General features: G+C 43.4%; 1 protein-coding gene across 1 annotated transcript; it reads left to right on the top strand.

Annotated features, from left to right (window-relative positions):
- The first annotated feature begins 17729 nt into the window (after window positions 1-17729).
- LOC136499820 (ABC transporter A family member 8-like) lies at window positions 17730-24779 on the top strand. Its single transcript, XM_066495339.1, has 18 exons — window positions 17730-17822; window positions 17942-18299; window positions 18422-18513; window positions 18629-18773; window positions 18897-19016; window positions 19251-19378; window positions 19723-19881; window positions 19973-20135; window positions 20228-20353; window positions 20449-20532; window positions 20636-20994; window positions 22925-23128; window positions 23377-23486; window positions 23582-23666; window positions 23811-23939; window positions 24064-24169; window positions 24296-24384; window positions 24480-24779. The coding sequence occupies exons 1-18, from the start codon at window positions 17730-17732 to the stop codon at window positions 24777-24779; spliced, it is 2850 nt and encodes a 949-aa protein (XP_066351436.1).
- Window positions 24780-26984: the final 2205 nt, after the last annotated feature.

Consider the following 26984-nt stretch of genomic DNA (forward strand, 5'->3'; position numbering starts at 1 on the left):
GCGGTTTTCTGACAGTGGGTTTGCTACAGTAACAACAGATTTGCTACAGTTCCCGATGGTTTTGAATTTTTTTATTTATTTATTTTCGGTGAATCTTTGAAAAATCACAGTAAATCATAGAAAAATCATAAAATAAAAAATCTAATTTTATTGGACTCTACATGAGTAGATCTACACAGTGAATATATAATACGGTATGCTTTAGTACAATTTTTTTGTAGCTTTAGATTAATTGGAAAATCTAATTTTATTTGTAATTAATTAGAATTTATCTATAACTAAGTTATACATAGTCCAATGAATACGAAATTTTTACTATAGTTCAAGCATACAATAATTAGCGTGCCATAAAAATTTTACCACAATTGGACCATAGAAGCTACAGCTATAAATTATTCCAATTAATTAAAGACAAAATTAGATTTTCCAATTAATCTAAGGCTACAGTAAAAAAATTTATACTAAAGCATACCGTATTATATATTCACTATGTAGATCTACTCATGTGGAGTCCAACAAAATTAGATTTTTTATTTTATGATTTTTCTATGATTTACTGTGATTTTTCAAAGATTCACCAAAAATAAATAAATAAAAAAGGAATTCAAACCATCGGATGCTGTAGCAAACCACCGTTACTGTAGGAAACCCGCTGTTACTGTAGCAAACCGCTGTCAGAAAACCGCCCAGGGGTAAAATAGACGGTTTTGGAAAGTTCAGGGGGTAAAACAGACGGTTTCATAGTTGGGGGTGAAGTAGACCAAGTATGAAAGGTGGGGGGGGGTGATGTAGACTTTTTCCATGTTTTATGGTTGTAAGTTGGTGGATGTTTGGGATTTTAAGGTTGCAGATGGTGAAGGGTCTGCAACTTTTGGTGGTAAGACTCTACACTTGTGTCCGCTTTATTACAGGATTTTTACATTGTTGGCGTGAAAACGGGCAGCGCTCCTCCAGGGTGTTAAATGATACTTCAACACCTTGGTTGTTTAATCTCGCACACCTCCATGTTCCTAGTAACACAATAGCTCTTAAATTCAATAATTAAGTTCAAAACTTGTATACAAATAGTCCAAACACTATTCTAATAGTTAGAAATATAGATAAAAGAAGTTTACAATACTATTTGTCTAGCCTACATTTTCTAAAAGAAATGAAACTCTAGACTGTACCATCTTTATCCACTTCGAAGAAGATGTCCCACTCATTGAATTTGGCTCGTACACAATAGCTTAGTTTTCTTTTCTTTTGTGAAGAGAACTTAGTTTTGACTAAAGTCATCGCAAAAAATGAACTTGTTGTCACTTTTGTTTGCATTGTTTACTTTAAAAGGAATAAAAAACATTCAATGAAAGAAAGTCTTCACTTTTGTTTGCATTATTGCACATATGTACTTGATTACACATTTCTTTTTGCTAAAATGGGAAAAAGAAGTACGGGATGCTCAACCACCTAAAAAGATAGAAAATTAAAAATTAAATCATAGCTTAGTAGAAATCAAACTAGTACCTTACTAACTACCAACCATACTTGATTACACATTTATTTTTGCTAAAATGGGAAAAAGAAGTACGGGATGCTCAACCACCTAAAAATATAGAAAAATAAAAATTAAATCATAGCTTAGTAGAAATCAAACTAGTACCTTAGTAACTACCAATCAAAGCACATGTAATTGGAATATCAAGTCACTATTGAGCGCATTTGAAAATTATTTGGCTAAAATAAATAAGGGTCAAATGAATGCCGTGGCTCACCCAGTATATTCCCTACTAGGTCCATCATTGGTCACAATAGCATATAAAAAAAACCACGGAGACTTACCACTTATTGTGGGTGCATATATGCTCAATAGCGGATACACATCTAGGGTCACTAGGGCCTCCAAAACCTCTCTTATAACCCCCTTGCACCCCCACCACCAACCCCCAACCCAATAATTGTTTCTATCCTAGTAAGGTTTCCTGTAATTTGATCTGAGGCATGGCTCAACAAAGTAGTAGAAGTCCATCAGTTATAGGGCGAGTCATCAAGTTATAGGCTAATTCAAGCAGATATGACGGCCTCGCATCCAAAATTCACCCACTGTCCGCCGGCCTCTAGCCTCTGTCCTCTTGCACGGGTCTCGCGCTCCCTCCCCCGGTCACTCCCACTCGCCAGGCGCCAACCAACCCTAGCAGGAGTGTGCAGCCCAACCTGGACACGATGCCCAGAGCGTTTGTCTTGTAGCGCTAGTCGCACATCGGTCTGGCAATGCATGAGTAGATGAGATGTGGTGTGCTAGTGCCAGACTACTGGTGCCATAGACGAGAGCCAAACAAGTAATGAAGCAGGTCAGTCTTCCATTCATTATTTCTCCTGATTTTCCCAATCAGGCAGTCCCTATGCCTTGATCCAATCCTCTCTATTTAAAATTTTCAATTGAACAAATTAAGTTCATGGGTTATTTATGCCACAATATGTAAACTTCAACTAGAATTACACAATAGAAAGGACCAATACATTGAAATCCAATTTATTCTCTAGTATGTTGTCTTCTTTGTTATCAATTTTTGTTCATTAATAAACTGTAGTTCAATATTATTACATCCTATACTGATTTTCAATGTTAAAACTTTCATGTATACAGGTTCACTTGCTAATGTAGATGATATGATAGAGATAGACATGGATGAACCAAATAGTTGTGTACCAGTTCATGTATTTATTATGTTTATTGTACAAATGTGCGATCAATTGAGATATTTTCTAAAGAATGTATTTTATCTGTTGCTTCTGTGAACTATTGGTATCAATATGTAGACTCATTAGGGATTACTTAGGCACTTATTTAATAAATAGTGACCCTAGGCGTAGATTTTGGTTGTATATATTTTTTTTAACGTTGAACAGGAGGGGCGCACCCCTACTGGTGATTTATTAAAAAGAGTTTAAAAGTAAGTACAATAAAGGAAGGAAGAAAGACAGACAGAGGGGGTTCAAGAGACAAAGAAAGAAATGAAAAAAAAATTGAGCCACACTAAGGATATTAAACAAGATTGTTTAACCATAAATCAATCAAAGGAAAGTAGCTTCTTTTTGCGCGCAGCAGAAGTAGCGCAAAGTTAGACTTGAAAGCCCTTTTGGCATCTTGAATTGATGGCTGCTTGTTGCTAAAGATGAGCCCATTTCTTGTTTGCCAGATCGTCCAGCACATCAAGATGATGATTTCTGTGTAGAAAGGGACATGATGTTGTCTTCTGAAGATTTCTAGATTCTGGAAGAGGTTCATTTGTGGCTTAATTTGTAAACCCAACTAGTTCCAACAGGTAGAGGCAAATGGGCAATCTATTAGTAAGTGGAATAGTGACTCCTCTGTTGGTGAAGTGCAGAGAACACAAGTATAATCCTCAAGTTTCATGTTTTTCCTTCTGAGAAGCTCTCTTGTGCTTAACCTGTCAATCAGAATCAACCAAGCAAAGACCTTATGCTTATTCTGACATGAGCACTTCCAAATCCAGCTGAAGCTCTGGTGTATGACTCTGTGTCCACTTAAATGCTTGTATGCTTTTGCAACTGTAAATCTTCCCGAGTTCCATATACATGTCCAGTGATCCGTTTCAAGCCAGGCCTGTTCTTCACGCGCAGGCACCGGGGGCCTGGCAACGCCAAGACACATGGGGGCTGCATCGCACAGCCCACCACGACGCCACCAGCATCCCAGGAGACGGAGAGGGGCAGGACGCGTCTTCAGCCGCAGGGCACGCGGACCCGGCTGCGTCAGGACACGCCGGGCTGCGTCGCAGCACCCCAGGGGACGGACGGTGGTAGGACTGCAGAGATGTTCTTGGCCTCCGTCTCGCGCTCGGTGACTCCAGCCCTGCTGCACATCCCAGCCGCCAAGAAGGATGCGCGCCGCCGCTGCAAGACACACCTGCCTCGTCAGGGATATCGTCAAAGCGTCCGCATCGCCACAAGATCCTGGCCCAGGGGCAACACCGTCGAATGCGCTCGACAGATTCTCATGAAGCGCCTTGGAGTGCTGGAGGAAGAAGACGGCCCCGCCACCGACGAACGGTTCCTGCAATACGTCCAGCTATTCCAGGGGCCTATGAATGACTCCGTCATCACGGCTCTGACAGCCCTGTGTGGCCTGGAGGACATCCCAGCGCTGGAGCTTCCTCAGGCTTAAAAGAGTGTCGTCCACGCCGGGAACTACTTGGTTGGCCATGTTAGTCGTCGTATTTTGTCTTCACTGCTCACTGCATCGAGCTGATCCCAGCGATGCCTGTATCTGCCGACCATGCAGGATGTTAGCCAGGGGCCTTCAAACAGCCCTGCCATGGTCGGCGTTCTTTTGCTTTCCAAGCAGTAAGTGTCGCCATTCGGTTTGTGTCGCAATCCACTTCAGTGTCGTCGGACCTGATCATTTCGGCTACTACACCTGCCCACTAAAGTGGCGTTTAACTTCAGTTGTTGCATCTCTGTGTGCTCCCTCTTCTTGTCGTTTGGCTTGCTGTCTGGCCTGCCTGAAGCCTGCTCGCCTACTGCAGTGTTGCTCACTGCCCTGCTTGGTCACTTGCACGCAGATTCTTAAGCACACCAAAGGGTTCCACGTTCTGTTTTTATGGCTCAAAGAAACTGCAAGCTGCTAAATTGGAATGTAAGGGGACTCAATGACAATGCAAGGCGCGACGCCGTCAGTGAGCTAGTTAGAGATACTGGCGCCACCATAGTATGCCTGCAAGAGACCAAACTGCAGCAGCTCGACGCACACATAGTAACCCGGACGGTTGGACAATGCTTCGCGAATTCTTTCGCCGTACTACCAGCTGTTCAGACGAGAGGGGGCATCCTGCTGGCAGTCAATGAAAACTACTTCGAACTATCCAACGTCCTTCTGACCACGCATGCAATCACAGCAACTATAACCATGAGGGCCACCAACACTCAATGGCAGATCACGGTTGTTTATGGGCCTCAAAGGGATGATGATAAGATCCTTTTCCTGCAGGAGCTCAAAAACATCCCCGCGCCCAGTCATCAGCGGTGGCTTATCCTTGGAGATTTTAATTTGATCTACCAGGCGGAAGATAAGAATAACACAAATCTCAACCGCCGCCTCATGGGCTACTTCAAGGCGACAATTGATGATTTGGGGCTCAAAGAGATTAAGCTAAACGGCCGCCGTTTCACCTGGACCAATGAGCAAACCAACCCCACAATGACTAGGATTGACAGACTTCTTTGCACTCCAGATTGGGAGCTGCTCTTCCCATCGTGCTTTCTCCACTCCCTCCCATCTCTCATGTCAGACCACACACCACTGCTACTCCACGGCGCACTTGATCATTTCAACAACAATTTCTTCCGGTTCGAAAATTTCTGGACCAAGATGGAAGGCTTCCACGAAGTGGTGCAAACTGAATGGGGGAAACCACTCAACACCATGCTACCCATCAAACGTTTACACATCAAAATGGCTAGACTTGCAAAGGGACTAAAGAAATGGCGGAAAGAGAAAATAGGAAACACAAAACTCCAGCTAGCCATCACCAAAGAGGTTATCCTTCAGCTAGAAATGGCACAAGAAATCAGGCCACTCTCAGATCAGGAGGACGAACTTAGGAAACGCTTAAAAGCCCGCAGCACCGGCCTGGCTGTAATTGAGAAGGCACGGATGAGGCAGAGGTCCAGGCTTACCTATATCCGCAGTGGTGACGCCAACACAAAACTATTTCACATGAAAGCCAATGCACGCCGGAGAAAAAATTACATTCACTGTCTACAAAAAGAGGGTGGGTTAGTCTTCTCCCAGGATGAAAAAGAAAAAATGGTCGGGGATTATTTCAGCGAGCACTTGGGCACCTCTACAGCAAGGACCTTGTCCTTAAATTGGCAGGCGCTGGGCTATACTCCAAGAAACCTACAGCAGCTGGAGCTACCATTCACTCAGGACGAAGTCCGGCGTACTGTCCTCGAGATGCCATCCGAGAAAGCCCCAGGGCCTGATGGCTTCACGGGGGCCTTCTTCAAGGCATGCTGGGAGATAATCAAAGACGACTTGTTGGCTGCGATCAACAATCTCTTCCAACTACACTCCCAAGGCTTTGAGTTAATGAATTCGGCAAACATCGTCTTGCTTCCAAAAAAGAATGGCGCCTTGAGAATCACAGACTACAGGCCAATTAGCCTCATGCATAGCTTTGCAAAATTTTTTGCAAAACTCCTGGCCAACAGACTCGCCCCCCACCTCAACTCCTTAGTCTCCAACTGCCAAAGTGCGTTCATCAAGAAAAGAAGTATTCATGACAACTTCCTATATGTACAGTCAATGGTGAGACAAATGCACAAGGAAAAGATTCCCACACTTTTCATGAAGCTCGATATCCATAAGGCTTTTGACACGGTGAACTGGAGCTACCTGCTGGAGGTCCTACGCGCCCTTGGCTTCGGCCCACGATGGTGTGAATGGGTATCCATCCTTTTCCGCACAGCCACGTCGAGGGTAATGCTCAACGGCCTGCTAGGACCGAGCTTCCACCACGCTAGGGGGGTTCGCCAGGGCGACCCTTTATCGCCAATGCTTTTCATCCTCGCCATGGATCCGCTCCAGCGTATTCTTGAATTCGCTACTCAGATGGGCGCCCTCTCCCCGGTCCCCTCATCCACGGCCAGATGGAGAACCTCCCTATACGCAGATGACGCGGCTATTTTTATAAACCCTCGAAAGGAAGACATAGATGCGATCAAGGTGATTCTCCAGGCTTTTGGGAATATATCGGGCCTCCACATAAATTTGGAAAAGAGCTCCGTTCACCCGATCAGATGCGACGAGATAGATCTAGACCATGTACTAACCTCCTTTGCAGGGATCAGGGGCTCTTTCCCTTGCCGTTACCTTGGCCTGCAGCTCCACACGCGTTCGTTACGGAAGGTACACGTCCAGCCGCTCATCGAGCGGATCGGCCAAAGATTGCCTGGATGGAAAGGAAAATGGCTAAACAGAGCCGGTCGCCTCGCCCTAGTTTCATCCGTTCTCTCAGCAATGCCAACTTATCATCTAACGGTATTCCCTTTGGCGGCTTGGGCTAGAAAAAGCATCGATAAAATTAGAAGGTCCTTTCTCTGGAAAGGAGAGGAAAACACCAATGGGGGCCACTGCCTGGTTAATTGGCCGACAGTAACTAGGCCAAAGGACCTCGGGGGGCTTGGAATACCTGACCTTAACAAGTTCAGCAGGGCATTGCGCTTAAGATGGCTGTGGCAGGATTGGGTGGACACTTCTAAACCTTGGGCTGGAATGGAGCTTCCCTGCAACGATCTAGACCGGGCACTTTTCAATGCATCTACGAGAGTCACAATTGGTGATGGGCAAAAAGCTCGCTTCTGGCATGACAACTGGCTGGACAATGAGGCTCCAAAGCATCTTGCGCCCAGTTTATTCGAATTAGTGAGATGTAAAAATAGGTCAGTCCATCTTGAGCTCCGTAACAATGGCTGGATCGCCGCTCTGAGGGGCAAGATCACTACAGCATCGCAGGTGGAGGAATTCATCTCGTTATGGATCAGGTTGCAAGATATCCACCTAACGCCGGGCACTCCAGACACCATTACCTGGAAATGGACAGCCAACGGAGCCTATTCCACCCGATCGGCCTACAGAATACAATTATGCGGTTCCTACAGAGCATTTCAGACTGATCTCATATGGAAAGCATTCACTGAAAACAAGTGCAAAGTATTCGCCTGGACCATGGCGCGAGAGAAAATCCTCACTGCGGATAATCTACAAAAGAGAGGTTGGCCACACCAAGACCGATGCGCCCTATGCAACGGCCCGTTGGAAACGTGCCTCCACTTAGCCTTGCTTTGTCCATTCACCAGAGCAGTATGGAATCTCACTCTACATTGGGAACACTTCGATGCGAGCATAATCCTCCCGGCCGAAGATCCAACCCATTTCATCTCGTGGTGGGAAGAGGTCCAATCCAAGATATCCAAGGACGACAGAAAGCGCTTCAACGGCTTGGTAATATACACCGTCTGGAACATTTGGAAAGAGAGAAACAGAAGAATATTCACAAACACCCACGAAACGGCAATGCAGGTGGCCTCAAGAACGAAAGAGGACATCCTTCAGAAGAAGATGGCTCATTCTTCGGGAGAGTAATCGTCCTAGACGACTGTACGATTTTTTTTCTCACCTCTTTACCCCCTTGTCCTGCTCGGGGGTCTCTACAGCACTTGTATATAAACTCTCTTTCCTATCTTAATGAAAAGGCAGTGCTCCTGCCATTGCGTTTCAACAAAAAAAAAAAAAAAAGATCCTTATTGTCATTGAGAGTTAACTGCTGCAGATCTTGCTGTAGCTGAACCATTTGATCAAAAGCTTGCTGTGATAGTGGTAAGTGGAATAGGTTCAATATGCTGTATGTGGACTTGGCTTCAGCTAGAATTGTTGTTTTTTATTTCACAAATGAAAAAAGTTCTGCATAGGGACCTTGTTGCTCCATAAATCTGTCCATAGATAGCATGACTTGGCATTGTTGATGTTCACCATTGCCAACCCTTTGAATTTTTCCAATAATTTTAAAATGTCTCTGCACTAAAAAGAACCTCTCTTTGCCAGATATGGCAGGTTACCAGCCTCATAGTAACTCTCTCATACAAGTGAAACCCAGGGTATATCTTCTCTGTTAAAAAATTTCATCAAATGTTTTAGTAGTAGTGCCTCATTTTGGGTTTTTAGGTCTATCACTCCCAGTCCCCCTTCCTTCTTTGACTTACAAACATTTGTCCAGGCAACTTTTGCCTTCTGTCTTGCATTGAGGTCAGCCCCCCTCCACAAACACAATTTTTTGATTTTATCAATTTGGGCAATCACTGTGTTATGAATTGCAAAAGTGCTCATGCAGAAAGTAGGAAAACTTGAGAAAACTGAGTTAGTTAATTCCAGCCTTCCAGCTTGATTGAGAAAAATTGATGTTGCAGCCAGCCTTCTCTCACATCTGCTGGCCAGAGGGAAAAATCAATGACTTTGGGTTTTGTCAATCCCAGTGGCAATCCCAAATATGTGAAAGGCTTGCCTTTCTCACAATTGAAAGTCATTGTAAGGTGTTCAAATCTGTTCTCCTGAATATTAATTGGCACCATGACTGATTTGCTGTAATTGACTTTTAAACCTGTTGATTCACTAAAAGAGTGTAATAGTGCCTTCAATGTTAAAAGTTGTCTGCTGCAAGCTTCCATGATTATCAAAATTTCATCAGCATATTTGATTATTGAGAAGTCTGTTGAGCACCTTAGTGGTAAAGGCAGCTGTAGTAAGTTTTGATCCTTAGCTCTGTTTAAGATTGATTGTAAGAGATCTGCTACCAGCACAAAAAGTAAAGGTGAGAGTGGATCTCCCTTTCTGACTCCCCTTCTGCAGTGCAAAACCTTGCCTGGTACTCCATTTAGTAAAATAGAAGAAGTCCCAGTGTTTAGAAGTTCCTTGATCCAATTATTCAATTTCTCTCCAAAACCTTTGGCCCTAAGGACTTGAATAATGGCTTCATGCTCCACTTTGTCAAAAGCCTTTTCAAAATCCAGCTTTAGAATAATCAATTCTTTTCTAGATTTGTGACACAAGTGAAGATATTCCAAGGCCCAGGCTAAGCAATCTAGGATAGTCCTAGTTTTGATAAATCCATATTGATTTTTGTGTGAGAGTTGCCTAGTTCTTTCTTGCAATCTGTTGGCTAACACTTCAGTGATGAGCTTGAGAGAGGTATTGAGAAGAGGGATTGGTCTGTAATCTGCAGTTGTGGATGGTCCATCTTTTTTGGGGATGAGTGTTATGAGCGAGGAGTTTATACTTCTAAGGCAAATCTCTTCTTCAAAGAAAGCTTCAAACAACCTGTAATAATTAGGGGCAATTAGGGATCAACAACCTTTGACAAATTCATTATTATAGCCATCTGGTCCAGGGGACTTGTTATTTGGCAGTTCACTTATGACACTGTCAATTTCTTGTTTACTCAAAGGAGCTTCTAGTTCATTCAGTCCCTCATTGTTGGTTATGAGTACATTCAGATTATAGAGCATCTCCTTGAATTCTGATTTTCCTAGTATGTCCTTGAAGCTTTCCCATAGTATTTTTGCTTTACCTTCATGGTCTGTTATGCTATTTCCTGAATCATCTTGTAGACAGGCAATAGTGTTCTTTCTGTACTTGATGGTTGCATGTGCATGGAACTATTTGGTGCTGGCATCTCCCTCTTTAACCCAGTTGATTTCCCCCCTTTGCTTCCAGTAACTTCTCTGTTGCCTGAGTAAAGAGACCAACTTTGAACTTAAAATTTCTCTGAAATTCCATTCAATTAAAGAAAGGTCTCTGAAGCATTCTATAGAGTCCAAAAACTGCAGAATGAGTTTGGCATTCTCAATGAGCTTGGATAGTGGTGGTGTCCTTATATTCCAATCTTTCAGCACTTTCCTCAGGTGTTTGCATTTGGCAGTTAAGGCCTTTGCTGGGTCATTAGGGAAGTAAGGTGCAGACTACCCCTGGACTACTGTTGTGACAAAGTCATCTATATCCAGCCAGTGATTCTCAAATCTGAAAATATGACCCTTTGGAATTTTGGTGTTTATTTCAATGATGCAAGGCCAACGATTTGATGTTGCCATTGCCATAGTCCTCACCATTGTGTTGGGGCATTTTTCTGTCCAGGCATTTGATGTGAAAAACCAGTCCAATCTCTCTAATAAGGGGGAGAGCTGTTTGTTGGTCCATGTGAAGTGCCTGCCAAGCATGGGGAGCTCAATGAGTCCTAGAGTGTCTATGGCTTCATTGAATAGGTACATCTCAGTTGCATCTCCTCCCTCCTTGTTCCTGTCTTTAGGCCTTCTAATTAAGTTGAAATCACCCACTATTACCCATTCAGTGAGCTCTGACATTTGGATGTTCTTAAACCACTCCTAAAATGCTCTCTTGCCAGATGGTGTACAGGGAGCATATATTGTGGTCAAAATCCATGAGCTATTGTTCAGGGCTGATCTCATTTCAACTGAGATAGCAAAATCATTCTGAAAAATCTCTGTTTCAGCAAATAATGTTCCCTTCCAGGCTATCAGTATACCACCTAAAGCTCTAGTAGATGGTTTCAAACCAAAGGAGTCAAAACCTTGTGGGCAAATGTTCTTGAGGAAGACTTGGTCAATTATCTCTTTCTTTGTTTCTTGCAGGCACACTATATCACTTCTACTTTCAATCACTTTGTCTCTGATAGAATTCCATTTTTTATCTGAGTTAACTCCCCTCACATTCCAACATAATATTTTCCAGTATCTGTTTGTATTCATTTAGGACTAGAGATGTGACTGTTGCTACTTATGGAGACAAAGACACTCTCCATACTAAAAATAGTAAGCCACCAAACCAGAAACCACCAAGTACAGAAAGAATACACAGATAAAACAAAGACACATAAGAGTGAGACAGAAAGCATTAGTTGAAAAAGATAAAGCTAGGCAACATTCACTGGTTCATAGTGCCAAAATATAGGTTCAGAAAGCCTAAATCGCCAAGCAAAGATCACTGGTTAGCATAACCAAAATACAGACTCAGAGCCCAAATCTCCAGGGAATAAGTTCAACTAACATAAGAAAACAACTAGAAGAAAACTAGATATTAAAAGAGCAAGACTGAAACATCAGTCAGCCTTCTTCTCCATGCTTGGCCCCATGCCATCTTCAGCTTCATCTTTGTTGCCATTGTTCTTTCCTTTCTTCTTTGCAATAGGCTTGGGCTTCTTCTTACTGTTCAGAGCAGCTTCTTCGACTTCCTCAGTGCTTAGCTGACATATCTTGGTGCCAATGTTCTGTAGTGTGTCAAGTGAGAGAGTCGGTGGTTCCAGGTTGCATCCAAAACAGTTAGCAAGCTTGCAGCCACTTGGCTTGAAACCATTAAATTTCTCCCTTACTCTGCTCCTCCTCCTTACTTCAGAGTCCACTACCGGTGATTGGGTCTTGGCTTTCCTTGCTCTGTGGTGACAAGTTATACTCCTCTTCCTCTTCTAGGATCAGTGACTCTTCTGGCACAACTGAGCTATCAAGAGTGCTGAGTTTACCACATTGTTCCACCAGATGTTTGATGGGCTCAGATGGCAAGGTGAGATTGGTGGCATCCCATGGCTGATAGATAGTCTCAGGAAACTGGGTCTGCAGCAGTTTCTTTGCCCAAGCATAGTTTGATGGAGAGCTTAAGAATACCTTAAAGAAGTCAGCCCACTTCTTTGGCATCTGCACACAAGTCATTTATGCACTTTTCCCATTGCCATTATTGTTGACTGTCTTGCTGATTATTGGGATTGGATGTAGAAAGTTGAAGGTGGGTTCACTGATTGCTTTGTTGATGACAGGAGCTGGCTGGGAAGGGATGAAAGTGGGTACAATCCTCACCAGGCCCACCTGGATATTGTTGATGACCACATTGTCATTGTTTATCTCAATTCCACCAGCATTTTCAGCTTCCCCCTACTCAGGGTTAGCATCTCCCTGTTCAGGGTCAGCCATCAGCTCGTCTTCATTGATCTCTTGATGTAGAAAGTTGACTCGCTGCTGGGGTGGAGGTGGTAAGAATGGCTGATTTTCTGCCACTTCTTCTAGCATTACCACTTGTTCCTGCACTAGCTGTAGCTCTGGTTGAATAGGCTGATGAATTTCCACTTCTTCCTCAACCTACTGTTGAGCTTCCAGTGGGCCAGGGTGAATCAGAACTTCTTGAAGATCCTCATTCATTGGTGCTTCATTCAAATCTTAAGCCAGCACTAGAGGGGCCACATTCAGGTTGATCTCTTAAGGGAAAGCTGGCTAAGCAGGTGCTGGTAGAGGTGCAATCATCTTAGACCATGGTGCAATCTCCTCAGGCCATGGGGGCCAGACATTGTCCTATTGCTGTTGTCCTTGCTGAGCAGGTGCTGCTACATTGATGCCTGGCAGCTAATGATGGTGATTCAGAGCTTCTACCTGCTGGCCTAAGCCAAAGAACTCAAAAGGCTAGTTGCCCTGAATGTGTTGCTACACTAGAATTTGGTCCTCATCTGCTGGTCCAGCACCCAACATCTCATGATGTATGATTTCGCATTGGATCGTCCATGAATCTCATTCAAACCCTGGTGAGTCAGTGAGTACTATGAACTATGGAACAAACTCCAGATCAGCTGCTCTGGCTCTGACAATGATTCTAGCCAGGCGAGCTAAGACCCTAGTCCAACTGATGACTCTACCAAAGGATCCAATGGCATCCTCTACATACTCATCCTCCCAATAATCAGCATGAAAACCCAGCAACGACAAACATACTTCCCTATTGAAATACACTCTTCTCCAGTTCCTGCCCTGGTTATGCCTAGCAAAGGAGATGTTTACATCACCGAAACGGTGCGGGCTATCCAACACAAAGGCATCTCTATCAGCGTCAGAGGCAAAACGAACTAAAGCCTGGCCCAGGTGAGTAGGTTGGTGCGAACACAAGGTTGACAAGTACCCTTGTGTGTTCGTTTTGTGATGAGTGATTGTCAATGTGATCCACGAAGTAGGTTGAGTGGTGACTAACCCTACCATGGCGAAAGCTATGTGTGCGACATGTCTTTTGGCTTGTATTGTGCAGGTGTGGAGCTCGGATGCGGTGGTCGACGGCGAGGTGAAGGTCAAGGAGGACGTGCTGTGCCGACAGACCGGGAGCGGTGAAGGACGGACGTGAGGCTTGGACCGAGGGACTCAGAGGCCGGGTGACTAGCCACGGTGGCTGACACTTGGGACATCGACAAGTGCAAGAAGACATGGAGTGACGGTGTTGACCGGGTCAAGACGGCGGACGCGTGAGTCGAGCGAGGCTCAGGAGGACTTGGCGGGCCGGCCGGTCGAGGACGGCGGTGACACGCGTCGGATGGCGGGGGACGCGTATGGAGTACGCTACTCGCGGACGGTTTGATGGTTTGGACCTCAAAACCATCGGATGGACGGTTTACGGGTTTGGGCCTCAAAACCCGGGCGGAGGTTCCGAGGAGGGACGGACGGCACGTGGCGGCATCGGGGAGTTCGCGTCGAGGCGAAGCTACCGGTGAGAAGGCGCGGTGGCCGTCGGATCAAGATTACACCGGGTTGGACAACAACGCCCTTGGGCTTAGCGGTTCAACTCATTTGTATCCAGGGGCAAAACTGGGAATGTGTAATAGCCCTGTTAAATAGGATGAGGGAGCCCCCATCTCCCTCACCTCCTCCAGTTTTCATTTTCTCCTTTAGGGTTTCTTCCTCTAGTTTGCTTCCATGTATGAGAGAGGTCCACAACTCAAATTGTGACTTGGTTTTGAAGGAATCGGTGGCCGTAACCATCGTATGCCCTCCGGGATTCATGATTTAGTTGTGTTCTTGATGTGATTTTGGTGTTCTTCACGAGATCCTTTTGTCCCTTCTTGTTTCCCCTCTCGTTTCTTCGATTTGGGATGGTTTTGGTTCGTTCTTGTTGCCTTGGATCGATCAGTGACATGAGTAGAAGCTTTCCACCGAAGGAAATCCACTAATTCCTCACGAGATCGCAGATCCGGGCAATTTTAGTTCTTGACCTATTTTTTTGGGGGTTTTCTTCAATTCCTTCGATTCACGGAGTTAGAGTTTGTCTCGGGCTATGATCTTTTAGAGGTTGCCTTTCTACTCGCTTGTGAACTCTTGTGCAAAGTTTCAAGTCATTTGGAGTTGATTTGATCAAGTTATGGCTTGATTTAATTTTTTCCGAGAAACTGCTCGTTCATACCGGACGTGTCCGATATCATACCGGACATGTCCGATATTTCTCACTTTGGAGTTTTGAGCTGAAATTTTGTGGAGATCTTCCCTTGGTGTCTAAAGAGCTATGGTTAAAATTTCATGATTTTTGGACACCGTTTGATGGGGTTTCGGATTTTTCTCTTTTGGTCAGCTTGCTGCTGAAAATCCCGGACGTGTCCGAGATCATACCGGACGTGTCCGAAAATACCGGACGTGTCCGATATAATACCGGACGTGTCCGATATTTGCAGGAGCAGTGCTGTTTTATTTTGGGAGTTTGCTCGTTTGGGCCTCGATCTGTGATCCGTTTGCTCTGTGGTGACCCGCTGTGTTCTGAGGGAGCATCCACCCTTCTCTTGGGTCGTGGTCACCAAGTCTTTCGTGTATGGTTTTTGGGGATTGATATTGGGACAGTGGTCGAAGATTTCGAAAGAAATTTTGAGGCTCCCATTCACCCCCCCTCTGGTCGCCGTTTCCGGTCCTTCAATTGGATATCTCTGATGTTTTGATCAACCAAAAACTCTCTAAGTACCTCTCTTACTACTGCAAAGTTGAGAGGATTACCCAGGAGTGGATTGATTGTTAAGATGGCCAAATTCTCGTTCCTTGCCTGAGGACGGGACTGCGTGACTGCTCATACCATCAGAGCTCTGTTAGGGACATCCTCCCACTGCATTCCTGGCGGCACGAAAGGCGTGGGATCAGCACGTTGGAACGCCATTTCTTGCTGCAACGGAGGGTGATTAGCAGGTTGTAGTGGAATGGGAGGAGTGTGGTGTTCTTCTAGTTCTTGCTGTATTCCTTCCGAAGTAGTACGGCGTGGTGAAGGATCTGTATATACCGTGGAAGGTGAAGGGCCTGACGAATTCATGTTTAAAGGCTGCTTTGCAATCAGCCACGTTAGGCTCTGAGTCTAGAGATGAAATTATTTAGGGTGGTCCAAATGCTCCAAAACATAAGATCTATAATCTCCATGAATTACGGTACTATGGCTGTGTTTGGTTCAACTTCTGAAAGGGTTTTCTGCTGCTGCTTTCGCTTAGTACAATATTTCTACAACATTTTGGACCTGCTTTCGGCTTTTGTTTTCTATCTTTTCAAATGGGTGGAAATAGAGAGATGTTTTATAGTTATTTTAAAAGAGATATAGAGAGAAGTTATGTCTCATAATTATTTTAACCAAATACTTCCTCAATTCCAAATTATAAGACGTTTTGGCTTTTCTGGATTCATAGCTTTTGCTATACACTTAGACATATATTATGTCTAGATATATAGTAAAAATAATGTATCTAGAAAAGCTAAAATATTTTATAATTTAAAACAGAGAGAGTAGCTTATAACTTTTCCATGGTACATAGCCACAACTCACACCTGCAAACATACCCTATTGCTGTTTCTTGAAATATTCATCTCATAAGGCCGCAGATGTTTTTTTATTCAAATAAGGCCGCAGATGTTGGGGCGCTTAAACATTGAGAGTTTCAGCTCTGAACTGAAAAAGGGAATGTCCAGCCAAAATAACAGCAGAGCACCCGCAATTCCGCAAAGAACACAGGACAGTCATATCGCACAGGAATTTAAGCTGCAGAAGGAGGTGAAGATTGCAGATAATAATATACTTTCCACGCTGTTGACAGTGCAGAAAGCCAGTTCAGCACACAGTCATGCATGGTTGGGACCTCGTTATGACCACCTCTGACGTTGTCGTCGTCAAGGTTGGCAAGGGAAAGGGAGCACGAGTATCCAGTGTGGTTCTGGTTGCATAAACATAAACATTGTTGGACAAATTCTAGGAGAATACCCTCATCTTTCTTGAGGAACGTGTGGTGTACGTATGTGCTTACTTGAACTATGGTTATATGTATCCTTTAATTAATCACAACGGTGCATGAGGTGTAAAAATTTGGTATAGCACTATAGCTAAGTTGCGTATTTCGCAATTCAAATTACATATATGGATTAGTTTTATGTTGGCAATTCCTATGCACTTGTTTAGACAAATGAAACCTCATTCTAATACCGAGACAATCTAGCTAGTTAGGCCTCTGCATTGGGCAGGTGCATCTGGCAAAATGTGTCGGGCTTTCGCCAACAAATGTCCAACCCCGGCCGGCCCCTTAGCACATTTAGTACAGACATATATATCAGCTGGTGGTCCAAGTTAAACATGTGGATGCTAATTGCTAAACCCCAAAACATCACCATAGACAATGACATCATGTATCCTGCAGCGATATGTAAGCATAATCTTTCTTTCTTTCTTTCTTTTTTGAGCATAATTTGGCAGGTGCTCTGCCTTTTCATTCAGTACGTAGTAAACAAGGTTTCTACTTACATAGAAGTTTCAGAAGTGAAAAGAAGGACCAAAAAGAGGAACAAAACTGAAGAGGGAAAAACACAACAGCTCAACACTAAAAGTTACAATTCCTCTTGTGCTAGTTGTAGCAACTGAAGGTCGTTCTTGATCGTCTCCGGAAGCTCTTGTCGTGAGCGTGCCTTATTGTCGAAGACGCGCTTGCATCTTTCTTTCCATAAGTTCCAAACAGGATATGTTATCAGGATTGCCCGCCGTTTGCTTTGATCTTGTGGTTTGATTAACTGTGCCCACCAATCTCGGATGTTTCACCGGCTGATTATTACCAAGCCTTGTTCTCTACTCCATGCCTCTACCTTTCTCCATAGTCCTTTGGCATAGCTGCAGTTCGCCACCATGCGCAAATGTGATTCTTGTCTGCAGTGGCACAGCTTGCATATTGAATTTGCTTGGCCCCCTGAACTACTGAAATTGAGGTGGGCGTGCAGTGACCGCCTCAGGCCTGGCAGGTGCTGCCTGCCAGCCTTCCGGCAGCTGCTATATATTCAGGAGGTGGCTGCCATGGTGTGATATATCCTGACTCCGGAGTGGAGTGATGCAGAATATGAACGCAGCAGTAGCAGAGATGGCGAGCGACGCAGAACCACTAGGCAGCGGCGGTCGCGCGAGGTTTTGGACACAGATGCACGCTTTCTTCCTCAAGAACCTCTCCTTCCAGGTACTGAGATGGCGCCATGCATGCATGGCGCGCGTCAAAGCTGAATACGGAGCTGACATGGTCACATATGGTTCTGTGACTCATCGGCCATACTGCACTTATTGCTCGATCGCTCGCAGCGTAGGAACGCGAGAGCCAACGCCACGATCGCCGCGTTCCCGGTGCTGGTGTGCGTGCTCCTGTTCGGGATGCAGAACGTGGTGGACATGGAGCTGGGCAAGCCCCAGTTCCGGTGCGGCTGCGCCTGCGTGCGCCGGGACACCGGCACGGGCGCCTGCGCCGCCACAGAGTGCGGCATCCAGTACTCCACGCCTACGCAGGCGCCCATCTGCGCCGTGCCTACGCCGCAGCGGTGGCCGGCGCTGGTGCAGGTGCCGGACGCCCAGGCACACCGGCTCTGGTGCCAAGCCTCCGGCTCCGAGCAGGACTGCCCGGTCACCGTGCTCCTCACCGGAGGCAACCTCCAGCTTTCTCAAGGTATCATCATCATAAATACAATGCTGCTAATAAGCACACAAAAACAGATCACTCCGATATGGAATAATGTGCATAAAAACTAATCTGTTGCATTTGCCTCCAAAAAATGGAATTTTTGGCAGCACTTGGGATGGGGATGTTCCCAACTTTGACACCTGGTGCTATTGCTACCAATTCTTCCAACTTTTTTGATGACTTGTCAAGTGTAGTCCCTGTGAGTAGTTGCTTCCAGCTTCCATTGCATTGATCAGCCGTCAGCTGAAAACAATCTTGGTACCTTTTTGTTTTCTGATCTGAATTCTGGTGGTTCTGAATTTCTCTCCTTCCAGCTGGGTTCAAGCGCGCCACCTGCACATGTACTCTACGTAGAGCCGGCCTTTGCTCCAAACGAGACCCTGTACGTGCTCCAGCCGCAGTGTCTGTGGAATTCAGGCACTGCTTCAGCGACTTATAATGGGTTGCCACTACAGTACTGTAAGACAATTACTATATATCTGTGTCTGCGTTTGTGGGAAATCTCGGGAGCAGATTAATTAATTCCATGAGCAGTAACAACTGTCTTTAATCCTATCTTCTTTAATTTGTGAAATGGAACAGATGTACAGTGTGTTCAAGCTCTGCCGCTGTGGTGCGACAATTCATCAGTGATAAACCATCAACTATTTAACGGTTACAAGGGTGCAAATGAGTGGGGCACATCAAACGAATTCCTTGCTGGTACAACTATCCAAAAACTTGTTAATTTAATTTAATTTAATTAAGGAAACAGAACTATGCCCGCTGCACTAAAACATGTGGCTTTGCCTCTGGGACAGCATTATGTCCAATATTGACACCATTATTGCCCAATATCGAATATAAGGGTGTCCATTAAATTGACAAAACCATCTTCCTTTAGTTTTAAGAGTTGTTAATTGAGAACATGTCTTAACTTACTACACATTTTTATAGGTTATGACTTCCTTGATACAAGCATGACAAGCCTACAAGTATATATTTCGTACAACTCCACCTTCAGCATGGACGACGACGACGACGGTTCCATGCCAGTTTTGCGTGTTCCACGGTTGGTTAACATGGTACTTTTTCTTGCCTATATACAAATTTCTCAATATGTATGTAACTAAATTATGAAGTGAGGAATAGCTTGTTCAAATGAGATATTTCTTAATAATCAATATATTCTAGAAAGCAAAGTGCCGCACAACCAGCGTACTGAATAAAAAATGATCCTTCTTTAACAGCAACTTTTCTAAATTTTTACATGCTGTTTTTGGTTGTCCAATGGCTGGTTCCAGTTGTTTCATTCATTAATTATGTCCCAAGAGAACAAAAAAGGGGGAAAAAAGAGAAGCCTTTTCAGGTTTTCCAATGGCACGATGAAGCTGCTTCTATCAATTTTAGCTATCAATTTGCATTGTAGGCATCCACGGCATATCTGAAGCTTCTTCTAGGAGCAGATGCAAAAATGGACTTAGACTATTTGAAGGAGATGCCAAAACCTGAAACTAAAATGAGTATGGACCTGACACCTCTTCTTGACCCACTATTCTTTACTTGGGTAGTTCAACTCCTCCTTCCGGTGAGTTTATTTGGTTATCATCATCTACATCCATTGCATAAAGATACATTGAATCTATACATAAGCTTACCTACTATTCACTCACTTCCAGGTAACAGTTACACTTCTTGTTTACGAGAAGGAACATAAACTGAGACTAATGATGAAAATGCATGGGCTAAAGAATGCTCCTTACTGGTTGATAACTTACGCCTACTTCTTGTGCCTATCAACAGCTTACATCACCCTCTTAGTGATTTTTGGGTCCCTTTTAGGTACCAATAATTAACTCCACGTACGTAAATTCATATTAACACATGTCAATATGCTTGTAATGCAGTACAGAGAACTCTCCATGGTTTTGCAGGGCTAGACATATTCAGATTAAATAGCTACGGAGTACAATTCATATTCTATTTCACATATATCAATCTCCAGATTGTGCTTGCATTTTTGTTCGCGTCTTTCTTCTCAAGTACCAAGACTGCTAGTGGTTAGTAAACCAAAGCTGAAATTCCGTACCTTATATATATGCTTCTTTTGATGGACTAATCTAATCCGGGTCATTTTTTTCTGTGTTACATACAGTAATTAGTTACATTTATGTATTTGGCTCTGGCCTTCTCGCAGATGGGCTTTTTGTGTACTACATCCAGGATACCACTTTTCCATGTAACTGAATTTCACTGTGTCATGCTTTCTGAACTTGGAAATGCTTCAAATGACCACATCGATGGTCATGACTCATGACAAACTCCTGTTTAATTTGTTTCAGATAAATGGCTTGTGACGATGGAGTTTTTTCCTGCATTCTCCCTCTACCGAGGAATATATGACCTTGCAGGGTATGCCTACGCAGGGCGTTATCTGGGAAATCCTGGGATGCAATGGATGGACTTAAACGATCCACTGAACGGGATGAAAGATGTTTTGCTCCTAATGTCTGCCGAATGGATACTTCTGATTCCTGTGGCGTTTCTACTGGACCACTGGCCTGTCTGGCAATGGCATCCTCTATCTCTCTACAGATTGCTGTCAAAGAAGCATTCACAGCTTTCAGGAACACTAAACGAAGTGAACAGCAAATCCACGAGGGTGTCGATTGATATGGCAAAGCCTGATGTTTTCTTAGAGGTTAGCATATCAATTAACTGAATATCTTTCAGCTTTTTTTCGAAACGAGGTCGCACCCCATTTCCATTGATGGCAACGGAAATACAAAGTTTTTAGAGAGATACAGACGCAGATTAGAAAGCAGACGTGACCGCGACAGTTGATAGCTATTACAAGAGCTAAAAACACGCCTGATTCAGGCAGCAAGCTAACGACAGTACCAGATTAAAGCTAGAAACGAGTATCAACTAAGACCAACTACGAGAACCTTAAGGGCCTGTTCGTTTGGCAGGGAACCAGCCCTTGGATCCATTCGTACCGGGAATACTTCACTAATTTGTACTAGTTTTGATCAGTTGGAAGGGTTTCTGGTTGGATTTCACCCAACCGAACGAGCCCTAAGGAAGCCAGCATAGTTTAAGGCACAAAAACATGATAACAGGTGCGTAGAGCCATCACAGCATCTTGATTGCTTCAGTAATCATTCAGCTTGCTCCTCTTGATCATCCTCCAGAAGTTGTTGCTTCCTCTTCGTCGACTTCTTGTTTAAGAGCTTCAACGCGATCTCCATCATCAGATTGACGCCACGCACCAGAGCTTCCTTGTCTGTTTCCAGAAACAACCCTGCCCAGTAACACATGAGCGAACATGCAAAACATACAATACTGATTGGATTCGTTATTTTTTTTCTTCAAAGCAGATATCATTCCTAGTTCTCCAGATAGCCCAGCATATAGCTGCAATGCCCAAAGTATGAAACTTCTGTCCATTGGGTAACCATTTTTCGCACCAATCCCAGCATTGCTGAATATTTCTAGGGACATTATCAGCACCAAGGGCATAAGCCACCACTGCCCACACCACTTTGGCAGTCCTACATTGAAATAGCAAATGAGAAATGCTTTCCTCTTCATCACAAAAATGACAAGTTGGGTTACCAGCCCATTTTCTTCTAATCAAGTTATCCTTAGTTAAAATAGCATTGTTCACTACTAACCAGAGAAAGATTTTGATCTTTGAGGGGATCTTCCCCTTCCAGATTTTCTTATGATAAGGGCCAACATCATTTGAAGAGAGAGCATTATAAACAGATTTGACAGTGAAAGAACCTTTATTACCAAATTTCCAAAGGATCACATCATCAGTAGAATCTAGAATTATATTAGAAACATCTCTCAAAATATTATTCCACTGCTTTCTAAGATCATCCACTAACCATCTAGTGAAGGTAATCACTGAAGAATCCATTTTAACAGAATACAAGGAAATGTCAGGTTGCTCACACAATTTGAACAGATTAGGATATAAAATGTTTAGAGGTTTCTCATAGAGCCAAGTATCCCTCCAGAATAATGTTGTTTTACCATTTTTTACTTCAATTTTCCTGCCCTGAAGATAGATATCCCTAACTTTCAACAAATCAGACCATATAGGTGAATCATTCTGCCTGTGACTCATAGTGCAGATGGAGGCATTCCTAAGACATTTATACTTTATGATGTCTTGCCATAAACCAACCCCCTTTTCAAGTTTCCACCACCACTTGCACAAAAGGCTAACATTCATCTTTCTAATATCCTTAATTCCCAAACCACCTTTCTTTTTGTGTTTACAAATCCTTGTCCATTTAACAAGATGATATTTTCTTTTTGTACAACCTCCTTGCCAGAAAAAAGTTCTCCTGATCTTATCTGAAGCTTTAACAGTTGTTTTCGGCAAAAGGTAAATGGACATATGATAAAGCTTGTGGTAATCAAAGTAGACCTGCCAGCTATAGACATGGTACCTCCCTTCCAAACATCAAGTTTTTTAGCATTTTTCTCAATTAGAGGTAGCCAATCCCTCACATGCAATCTGCTGGGGCTAACCGGTACACCAAGATACTTAATAGGGAATATCTTTCAGCTGGAAGATAGTTCTGTTTCTTTTGCTTACAGAACATTACTTTCAGTGCGAGGTGGTGGAACGATTACTTAAGAAAGTGGGCAAGAGGAGGAGCATGGTCGTCTGCCATAACATGAAGAAATTCTACCCCGGAAAGAATGGAAACCCTGACAAGGTTGCAGTCAGAGGCTTGTCACTTGCTTTGCCTAGAGGGCAGTGTTTCGGGATGCTTGGTCCCAGTGGGTCTGGCAAGACATCCTTCATCAACATGGTCAGTACTGGTAACTCAGAATCTATCCGAGATTTTAATTTTATGCTGTTTGTTAAATTAGTTTTATAATATGCCAAGTAATCTTATGTCAGTGTCACAGCGATGAGAGATCACTGAGCTCTTCAATTTTGTCATGAATCATGGACTTTTAGTTTCTTGTTAAATATAATGTTTCATCCTAGTGCAACATATTTTAAGGGACTACAACACTTATGACATCTGACAGTGCTTGTGGGCTACATATGCAGATGATTGGCCTTCAGATGCCATCATATGGAACAGCTTACATAGATGGAATGGATCTAAGGAAGGATATGGATGAAATATATGCAAATATTGGTGTATGTCCACAGCATGAGTACGATCAGAACTAACTAGTCCAACACTTTTTCGTTTTTTGAAGGCGATTTTGTCAGTGCCAGTCAACAAAATCTGTCCAATGTGTGTCTGCAGCCTACTTTGGGAGACAATGACAGGAAGGGAGCACCTAATGTTCTACGGTCGGATGAAGAATCTCACAGGTGTCGCTCTAACAAAGGTATCTAACTCAAATTCATGTGCAACGGAATTCAGTAACTATATTTCTTACAGTGGAAATGTGGAAAACATTTTTTGATACTTAGTAGAATTCATTTTTCTTAACTCGTGACATATATATATATATATATGCTCCCTCAACCAGGCCGTGGAAGAATCCTTGAAGAGTGTAAATCTGTTCCATAGCGGGTTTGGCGACAAATCTGCAAGTACGTATAGCGGTGGCATGAAAAGAAGGCTCAGCGTCGCCATCGCCCTCATAGGCAACCCTAAAGTACTCCCATCTGCCATAGTTCTACACATCCATTTCCCTCCACACACGCACAAATAATCATTGCAAAATTTCAGAAGTGCTCCACCTGTCATGAGTAAATTCAGTTTCATTACACATTAATTAGGTTGTTTACATGGATGAACTGAGCACCGGACTGGACCCGGCATCAAGGAGATACCTGTGGAACGCCGTTAAGCAAGCAAAGAAAAACAGCACCATTATCCTTACCAGTAAGTAATCCTTTGCTGTATTAGGTTTCATTCAATGATGATGCTTGATGCATCTTCTCCATATGCAATTTCAAATAAAACCAACAAGAAATTAACCACTTCGCATTCAACCGAGAACGTTATCAGCGCATTCAATGGAGGAGGCTGAGGAGTTGTGTGATCGCGTTGGTATCTTTGTCGATGGCGACTTCCATTGTCTTGGAACTCCTATTGAGGTATGGCACAGGAACTCACCTGACGGTTGCTCATGTTTTTTAAGGCGACCTATTGCTTGCATCAAGAAGAAGCTAAGGTGACAATGTTGATGCAGCTGAAGGCGAGGTATGGTGGCACATGGACGCTGACGATCATGACCGAGCCAAAACACGAGGGCGAGGTGGAGGAGCTGATGAACCAGCTCTCGCCTGGTGCTTCCAGAATCTACAGTCTATCTGGCACGCAGAAGTTCACCTTGCTTCGTCGGGAGGTGGGGCTGGATGGTGTCTTCAGGGTGGTGGAGATGGCGCGGCGTGCATTCCCAGTGCTGGGGTGGGGTGTGGCAGGTGCCACACTGGAGGACGTCTTCATCAGAGTGGTCAAGGACGCGCAGGTGTTTGACGATATGTCCTAGTTGGTGGTTGTCTACAGATGAATGCAACTGCTAGCTATCGTAACATAGAGCAAATGGCAATTTCTTTTATTCTTTTATATAGTGAGTTTTGAAAAAACTTACATATTTATTCTTAGTAGAGTAGAATAAGGCTACGGATGTGAATTAATCTCTTTGGTTTTCAATTTAAGTCATTTCCACTATCTGTAACGTAATGTTTACTGCTTGAATTTTGTAGGAAGCTATGGAAACTATACAAGCAGAACCTGTTGCTGATGGGCAGGAACCAATAACTAGTGTTGATGTTGTTTCCAAGGTCCTCCGTCTCTCCCAGGGCAAGGTCCCCTCCCAAGGCAGCGACAACACGTTTTTTTTGAAGAATGCTGGTATCCCGACGAGCTCCACCAAAACAGAGATATTGGAGGAGAGAACGCTTTGGGAACAGCTTGTTGCTGAACAAAAAAGTTCCGCTGCCCTCGTCGAACAAGTGGATGAACTAAAGAGAAAGACAGAAAAGACTGAAAGAGAATTTGAGGAGTTCAAGAAACAGCAACGGGAGAAGTACAATAAACTCAGTGAGGATATCATGCGGTTCAGCTCTTCTTTTGGTAGCTCTCAGTCTTCAACTCCTATGGACTTGATGCAGTGAATATGTGTGGTTTGATGTGTGGACTCGTGTGCCGGTTTGATGTGGTGAAACTCTATCAGTAGCTTGCTACTGATGTGTAAACTGTAAATTGTTGTTATTTGATTGCTAGGTTGGATAATTATGTCATCATTTTTTTTAATAATTATGTAGTCATTTTGTGCAGCAGTGATGATCTCGAATTATTTTTCTGATGAAATGATTATGCTCCATCGTGAGCCCTAGCACTTGCTCCAGACGGACGGACTACTTGGCCCTCTTCGCACCTCTATCTACTAGTAATTGCTCTTCGCGATCTCTCGTGGGGTGAGCACAACACCTTCTCACACTGAGGTCTCTCCGGAGCACTGCATAATCTCTATGCATACTACGATGGAGCACAAAGCCTCCAAACCGTCTAAGAGGTGGAAACCTCAAAGGATAACTAGCATACCTTCATACCAAGCTTTGCCCTAGCTTGATTTAGGAAGTAGAGGCTTGTCGTGTCCCCAAGGTGAAATCTCTGGAAGAAAACACATACCTTCAGCATTTAGGTGTCCAGTGGGGAACCTCAGTTGGGGATGATGATCCACCCGTTTAAGTGGGGTGGTGGATCAGGTACTGGCTTTACTAATGATGGTGTTGATTTTGACAAACTCTATGGTAGGATCGGTGAGTACAGTGGCTTGAAACACAATAGGAAGCCATCCATTGTGAGCAAACCAAACACTAAAGATGGATTGCAACTAAAAGAATATAAAAAAGATTCATGTACTCTGCAAAATCCCCGTTGATTCAATAATAATATAAAAGAGAGATAAAATTCAGAAAAAGAGACATATGTACCATATATTACATACAAAAGAACATATGTACAAAATATTACAGTTAAGCATAATTACTACTATATAAATTAGCATTTATATATAATAACAAGGCACAAAGTGTTCAGCTCATAGGCTAGCAGGCTCACGGTGGAGTCATGCGGCGCCTGGGTTTCTTCTCTCTCTCTCTCTCTCTCTCTCTCTCTCTCTCTCTCTCTCTCTCTCTCTATATATATATATATATATATATATATATATATATATATATAGAGTTATACAATACTCCCTTTGTCCCAAATTATTAGACATTTTGACATTTCTAGATTTATAGTTTTTATTATAGATCTAGACATAATATATATCTAGATGCGTAGTAAAAAACTATATATCTATAAATGTCAAAACGTCTTATAATTTAAAACGGAGGGTGTCTACATGTAAACCTAGCTATGTTAGGCTAGTTTGTTTTTTCAAAAGAGTAGTATTCCATGCTCTTTTCTTCTATTGGTAAAAATACTAATTTTATACTCCTAATGTATCTTGGATTAATGTTGGTTCATATACTAGTTTCTCCCAGACTAACAAAATCTCGTAGCATCTGTACATACTTTATTTATTCTACGGCACATTCAGGATATGCCCCTACTACTCATTACTCATATGTGTTTTGAAATTTAAACTTTTTTTATATACTTTATACCCCGTATCTATGAAGTGGGAATTCTTACAGGATCTATTTGACACCCAATATGAAAGAAAAGAAGTACCCCCCTATTT

This window comes from Miscanthus floridulus, chromosome 13, assembly GCF_019320115.1.
Source record: "Miscanthus floridulus cultivar M001 chromosome 13, ASM1932011v1, whole genome shotgun sequence".
NCBI lineage: Eukaryota > Viridiplantae > Streptophyta > Magnoliopsida > Poales > Poaceae > Miscanthus > Miscanthus floridulus.

Excerpts from the sequence above, each read along its gene's own strand:
- LOC136499820 (XM_066495339.1), top strand. The coding sequence starts at position 17,730 with ATGGCGAGCGACGCAGAACCACTAGGCAGCGGCGGTCGCGCGAGGTTT. Across the intron at positions 23,667-23,810 it reads CAGGTGTCGCTCTAACAAAG|GCCGTGGAAGAATCCTTGAA; the intron begins GTATCTAACTCA and ends TCCCTCAACCAG. Across the intron at positions 23,940-24,063 it reads CCCTCATAGGCAACCCTAAA|GTTGTTTACATGGATGAACT; the intron begins GTACTCCCATCT and ends CACATTAATTAG.